The 7,310-nt window shown below is 29.6% G+C and overlaps 1 protein-coding gene across 1 annotated transcript; it reads left to right on the top strand.

The window, feature by feature from the left end:
- Positions 1 to 1,232: 1,232 nt before the first annotated feature.
- Positions 1,233 to 5,805, top strand: LOC107798612 (serine/threonine-protein kinase SAPK7). Its single transcript, XM_016621634.2, has 9 exons — positions 1,233 to 1,514; positions 1,630 to 1,704; positions 1,941 to 2,042; positions 2,406 to 2,459; positions 2,991 to 3,083; positions 3,256 to 3,348; positions 4,382 to 4,486; positions 4,618 to 4,716; positions 5,345 to 5,805. Exons 1-9 carry the CDS (start codon positions 1,395 to 1,397, stop codon positions 5,690 to 5,692), a joined length of 1,089 nt encoding a protein of 362 aa, XP_016477120.1. The 5' UTR covers positions 1,233 to 1,394; the 3' UTR covers positions 5,693 to 5,805.
- The last annotated feature ends 1,505 nt before the right edge of the window (positions 5,806 to 7,310 follow it).

Here is a 7,310-nt window from a genome sequence, read left to right as displayed (position 1 = left end):
GAGCAAAGATCGATAAACTTGTCAAAGAGCGCTGGCCTAGAGCTGTGTCCTTAGAGACAATTAAAGAAAAAGAATAACAATATGGTAGAGGAATTTAAGATTAATGGACCGACCAATAGGAAATTTAAAAAGGTCATGGGTACCTTAGCAGAAAAGGAATAGTACTCAAAAGTCAAACAGGCAAGTGACAACCCCACATCAGCTTCGAGAGCGGCGTTTATGGAGATCAAAGCCAATCATATGCACAATTAGTACATGTTATCAAAATGGTTCACATAGAATTTGGTAATTGGTTTAAATTGCATTTTTAAAGTAATATAAAAGGGCAGTTCCAACATTCTACAGCAATATAAAAGGACAGTTCAGGACACAAAGTAGTAATACTAAATTTGTATAGACTCTAGAGGGGTGGGTGGGGTTGTAGGATTTAAACTAATCTCAAATTATCTGTCGTGATTTCTAAAATAGTTATGTCAAATTTTTTATCATTTTAGAAATTCAAGATAAAATTAACTATTTTTTCCTCATTTTTACCCTTAATAGCAATTACTTGATTTTTGAAGATGGAAAAGCACATAATAGAGTAAATAATTAATGAAGAGAAGTTATACACTAAAATATCTCTATAACAACATCTCTATATAACAACCATTCACTATAAACGTCATATTTTTCTCAGAACTGATTCTTATGTTATATTATAATATATGTGCTATATAACAACACTTCATTATAGCAGTCAAAAAAATTAGGAACAAACGAGACTGTTATAGAGGAATTTGGTTGTATCTTAAGACATAAGTAAGGGTAAAATAATCAAAAACCCTTTTAAATTAACATTTTTTTAAAAGGTATATAAAAGAGAAACACATATATTTTTTTCTAAATGATTACATGAAAGTGATGTAAGACTATTGGGATTTAAAACTTGCAAATGCAAGGTGAGAGCATATGTGCGTAATGGAATCCCATACCAACGGCCATCTCTCTCTTCTACTCGTTTCCCCCCACGTGCTTTCGTCTTTCACACACACAACAAAGCACTCTCTCTATAGTATATTTTTTGACCGTATTGTTAATTAAAGGTTTCAGCTGTTACCTTTCATTTGCCAGTTGGGAAGTTATGTTTGCCAGTTTATCACTTCTGTCCTCCATTACATTTCCACACTCTCTCTATATATAATATATCCATCTAAGTAATATATATATATAATTCATCTGAAATCCCACTGGGCGAGTCTATCTTTAACTATAAATACAGCGAGAGTGATCACTTAGCTTCCCTATTCATTTTTCTGCATCTTGTGCAGTCTGAATATCATAATTGTACGTATACAGATCGATCATAGTACGTTATTAAGCAAGTAGGGTACAAGAATTAGCAAAGTTGAAGGATGCAGAATTACGAGGTAGTAAAAGAGTTGGGATCTGGGAATTTTGGGGTGGCCAGGCTCATGCGCCACAAAGAAACCAAACAGCTTGTTGCCATGAAATACATCGAACGTGGTCGTAAGGTAATTCTATATTTGTAATTTTTCTGATCTTTCTCGTCTTGTTTCTTCATTATTTTATTTATTTTTCATTCATATATGTTCTATCTAAGAGTTTCCTTTTCTTGTGAGATTGTAGATTGATGAGAATGTGGCAAGAGAAATCATAAATCATAGATCACTCCGCCATCCAAATATAATTCGTTTTAAAGAGGTAAGTTTTTAATTTGTAACATGTATGTTCGACTCATTTAATTTTTTATAAATAGTGCGGCTTTTACCTTGTCATGATTTATATAATTAATAGAGTTATCAGATCACCTTCCTTATTTTCAAGATAACCGGTTTCACTTTGTAGGGAAAATAACAATTTGTAGATATATTTTGGCTGATCTGATATTGTAATTTTTTTTTTAATATATAATAATATAACCTGTTTGTTGTGTTTAGGTGGTTTTAACGCCAACCCACTTGGCAATAGTAATGGAGTATGCAGCTGGTGGAGAGCTCTTTGATCGGATCTGCCAAGCTGGTCGATTTAGTGAAGCTGAGGTTATTCATCATTAATCAAAAATTAATCCGTTTTACCTGCGTGGATTAATAAATTAATAACATTTTTCCTTTTTTAATTTCTTGTATCTCTATTTCTTTTTTATATACAATATTCTTTTAAATTGGGAAATTGTTTTAATATGCACTTTAAAACATAAAACTTTAAAGTACAAGAATATCGTAAAAATCCTTAGATATTTGACTGCCAAAAATTTTCATGTCTCCTTATTTTTAGTTTCGGCATAACGTGCTGATATGTACTTTTTTGTTTTGTTTCTTCAATTATTGTCTTCAAGATTTTATAGATTTTGAAGTCCTGATTTTTCGATCAATTATAAAAAAATTCTTACATTTGTATTTCAGGCTCGGTACTTTTTTCAACAGTTGATCTGTGGAGTCCACTACTGCCACAGCATGGTAATATGCTTTTTCCTTCAAGAAACATTTAGATCAAGAAATAAAATTAGAACCGTGACCGTACCATTTTGCACTTCTAGATATAAATATCATCAATTTTATTATTTTTAGTGGATATTCAAGTTTTGATAATGATAAACTTGTTATTCTTTAACTCTTAGGTTCAGAAATTCCTATGTATATAACTTAAGTGGCACATTAAAAGTTTTTATATTTTTTTAAGTGATTAATTATGTATTGGATTTCATTCACTCCACGGTTGAAATTAATAATTGACTTTATCTATAAATATCTTGAATTTACTCGTAATGATCAAATTGTATTCCACCTTAACAGTCTAGACATGTAATTTAGTTATTTTATTTTTTTATGGTAAAATACAATTTTGCAACAATATGTATTTTTTTTTCTCTAGAACGTTTCTTTGGAAATAATTATACGTAGAAATCTTAATTGGGAGAAATGATTATGGATTTGAATTTTATTTTATAAATTTTAACGGGTTTTATTTGAATATTGGGGATTTTACAGCAAATATGCCACAGAGATTTGAAGTTGGAAAATACACTGTTAGATGGAAACCCAGCACCTCGCCTCAAAATTTGTGACTTTGGTTACTCCAAGGTATATTTATACAGTTTCTATTCCATTCCTTAAAATACTCTTATATTTTTGTGATTATGAAGAATTGTTGTTTGCAGTCTTAACAATTGAAAGAATATTTTAGTATGTGCTCCTCAGCTTCTAATAATTAGTATTACAAGCATATTAATGAATTATCCTTTATTTATGACAGTCATCTGTGCTGCATTCACGACCCAAGTCGACTGTTGGTACTCCGGCTTATATTGCACCAGAGGTTCTCTCTCGTCGAGAATATGATGGCAAGGTAACACGTACCTTTTCTTTTTTACTTCAAGCATCTGATGATCGGGGCGGATTTAGGGGACGGAAGAGGGTTTAGTCATACCCCTTCGTCGAAAAATTATACCGTGTATATAAGAGAAAATCTATTTTTTACCTTTATATATTATGTTTAGAATCCCCATGAAACATCCCAAAAGCATAGCACAATGGTAAAGGGATCGGGGGTTCAAAATTTTTGTGAGGTCACTAGTTTAGATCTCATGGGCCACAAATTTCTTCTAATTTTTTAATTTTTCTTTTTAAACCCTCTTAGCAAAAATTTTGCCTCCACTATAATAGAAATTACTTACTCGACTAATTCAACGTCAATTCATAGAATGCCCACCGTTAAAGGTTTTACAACTTCTATAAGAAAGGACTCCATTCCTAAAGTGTTCTTTTCTCCATCTCTCAAACAACTTATAAAATTATGATAATTGAAATATAAAGATATATAAACAACATCAATTGGTGTAATCCACAAGCACTAGAATCATACTATATCTTTTTTTTTTTTGGTTCCTATGAGTAAATGTATGTTGAAGCAATGCAAGTTGTCAAATGCACGTGTTAGTGCCTTATTTCTACATAACAAAGCCCTTTAAGCATGGTAGTATAAAGTTTGCATGTGACCATGTGGCTTCATGTTCGTTATGGTTTGGAAATCTATATATTTTTAACTTATTTTCCTTTTAAAGTTATAAACTTTTGGTGTAATTGAACTCTACTTCAATTATTTTATGTGATGGTGACTTATAAAGTAAACATACACAATAGCATTATTGGACCTTATCCTTGAAGTTACAATTTGTTGTCATCCCCCTTGTATCCTACTTTGCAACTTGTTAATTCAACATCTTATCTTATTTTATTGGCATTTTATACCTACTTCCCTTTTAGCTAAGTTATTAAAATTATAATATTATACCAGTTCTCCTATATTATAGTTATTTGTGTTTGCTTTTTTATGTTTTCTCTTTTTAAATTGTGTTTCTTGGTATGGGGCGGTTTATTAGTCGGCAGATGTATGGTCATGTGGAGTGACTCTATATGTCATGTTGGTGGGAGCATATCCTTTTGAAGATCCAGATGATCCTAAAAATTTCAGAAAAACTATTTCAGTGAGTTTTGTTTTTCTTTTCTTTGATATTAAAGCACTTATTAATAAGTCTATTTATTACAATTTCACACGAAAAAATGGTGTTGTGTTCTTCTAATTTTTTTTATTTTTTTTTTTGTAAATATTCTGCAGAAAATAATGGCTGGTCAATACAAAATCCCAGACTACGTGCACGTATCTCAGGATTGCAAGCACCTTCTTTCTCGAATATTTGTTGCCAGTCCTATCAGGGTAATGATTCATCTAAATTATGCAAAATAATCTTACAATTCCACAATATCCATTATGACCATATAAACTATATAGAGAGAAAAATCTCGGGAAAGTGTGTTTTAGTACGACGGAAGTCATTTTCTTTGAAAACAAATTTGAGTTCTTTATACAAATTGTCTACTGGATTTATTATTTTTTTTTAGCCGTTATACATAAAGTATATACTTATTATATATGGTGGTTATTTTTAATTTAAGCAGTTGGGTAAATGACTATTTAGGTCAGTTCTTCAAAATGTTTCCTGAAAATGTGCTTGATGAAAAATATTTTTCTGGGAGATAAAATAGATGTTTAACTTCTGCAAAATATGGCATCCGCTCAAAAGTGAAATAAGTCATTTTTTCCATTTTGATGGAAAATATTTTCCATGAAAAATATTTTTTGATAACAAAACACCAGAAAATTACTTTTTCATAAAAATATTTTCTTGAAAATCAGGTCTATAACTTACTAGAACTGATGGGAAGTTTAAAATTTTAATGCTCCTAAAATTATTTTCAAACTCAAGAATTAATTTCAAGATCATAAAATGTATATAGCAAAAAAGACAAGAAAGTAATTAACAAAGCCTACAACATGTTCACAGAGAATCACACTAAAGGAGATCAAGAACCATCCATGGTTTTTGAAGAGCTTGCCAAAAGAACTCACAGAACCAGCCCAAGCAGTATACTACAAAAGAGACAATCCAACATTCTCCCTTCAAACCATTGAAGAAATCATGAAAATTGTATCAGAGGCTAGAAATCCACCACCATCATCAAGATCTGTTACAGGCTTTGGCTGGGGAACAGAAGAAGAAGAAGATGGAGACACGACCAAAGAAGAAGAAGAAGAAGAGGCAGAGGAAGAAGAAGAAGAAGATGAGTATGAAAAACAAGTTAAGCAAGTTCATGCTAGTGGAGAGTTTCATATCACTCAAGAGGCTAATTAAATTTTCAGTATAGTGTGATTTTGATGTATTGTGGAACTAATACTTGGCAACATAACTCTATTTCCCTAAATCATCAAATTAATTTCAAATATACTAAATAGTGTTTCTTGGTATTTTACTTATATTTGGCTTATGACTTCTGAGTATTAGCTTATACTCCTATATGTTTAGTTGAATATGAAGAGCTTTCTTTAGTACTCCTATATATTTGGGGCTTTTCACATATTTGGTTTGTACATCCGTAAAAAATAATTATAGCAAACTAGTCAAATATACAAAAGATATACACTATATATAATACACCAAAATATTAATTTTAAAAGGGGTTCAAGACTATCTCATCCCCTTCTGTTCAATTATTTAAGTTTTACAAGGTTTAAATAATTTTCAAAGTTAAATAATACTAGTGGTTCTTATATATATATATATATATATATATATAGCATACTTTCTAATATTTTGGAAAATAAAATTTAAGTAACATCAAATCACGTCGTATTTCAAGAATGAGCTGAAAAGGGGTTCCAGACTATCTCTAGATAATTTTTAAGTTTTACATACTTTAAATAGTTTTAAAGTAAAATAATACTAGTGATTCTGCAAATATAAAGATTCAAAGTGAAATACTGATTGATCTTTTTATCATTTGAAAACTAAATTCTTATTGGATAAATTATAATTGTAGTTAAATATTTTAATTTGGGATGAACTAATATAAGAATTAGCTAGAATCAACAAAAAATATATTATTTCGTTTAATGTTGAAAATAAATAATTAAGTATTTGAATGAACTAACTCGCAAAAGAACCACATTCACTTCTTTTACAAATTCATCATATATACAAGTAAAATTATTTTTCAAGTTTGACATAAATCTTATCATTCATAACATTGTTTATCACAAGAAAAGCTGACGGTGAAAGAAATCAGAAAATTGACCAAATTTCGATCAAGTATCATATTAAAAGTTAAATTGGTTAAAATTCAAACTTGAATAAAAGAGGATGAAATAGTAGAATACAAAATTTATTACAATATTCTAGATGAGTTGTCATTAGTTATTATTCTTTCATTTCTACAAATATTTTCATCTAACTTTATATACTATAAGTTATTTGTTTTAGAATATTAACTAAACGTTAGTTACTTTTAGCTTTTATATAAAAGTATACAAGTAACAAATATCTGATCACTTTAAATTCAAATTGGGTCACATAGATAGCAATAAGTTTCTTTACAATATTCGCGCACATACATATACTAGTTTCTCGACACATGTATTATACGTGTATGTATAATCTATGATATTGTAAAATAATATTAAGAATATTAAACCAAAGCTTTGATTGATAATTGTGGATGAAAGAATAAATTACAAGAATTTTACGAATGATCAATGTGTATCATCGTATAATGACTTAATTATTTATCGAGGTCAAGATAATTTGATATCCTTATACACATATACACACATTTTGGCGTGATGTCTTTATGAATTGAGATTCTAACATCACAACAGCCTATGATTATTTTATCATTTTTTAAAAAAATTCATCATCAAATTCACCAAATCTCCCTATAAAAGTGCGTACATTTGTATAACCATACCAATGTGTT

Source organism: Nicotiana tabacum, chromosome 11 (genome assembly GCF_000715075.1).
Source record: "Nicotiana tabacum cultivar K326 chromosome 11, ASM71507v2, whole genome shotgun sequence".
Taxonomy (NCBI): Eukaryota; Viridiplantae; Streptophyta; class Magnoliopsida; order Solanales; family Solanaceae; genus Nicotiana; species Nicotiana tabacum.
Note: the sequence above shows the minus strand (reverse complement) of the source record. Positions and strands in the feature narration are given on the sequence as shown.

Bases quoted from the DNA above. Each gene is read 5' to 3' on its own strand.
- LOC107798612 (XM_016621634.2), top strand. From the start codon at position 1,395: ATGCAGAATTACGAGGTAGTAAAAGAGTTGGGATCTGGGAATTTTGGG. The intron at 3,084-3,255 runs GTATATTTATAC...TATTTATGACAG, and splicing joins GTGACTTTGGTTACTCCAAG to TCATCTGTGCTGCATTCACG. The intron at 4,487-4,617 runs GTGAGTTTTGTT...AATATTCTGCAG, and splicing joins ATTTCAGAAAAACTATTTCA to AAAATAATGGCTGGTCAATA.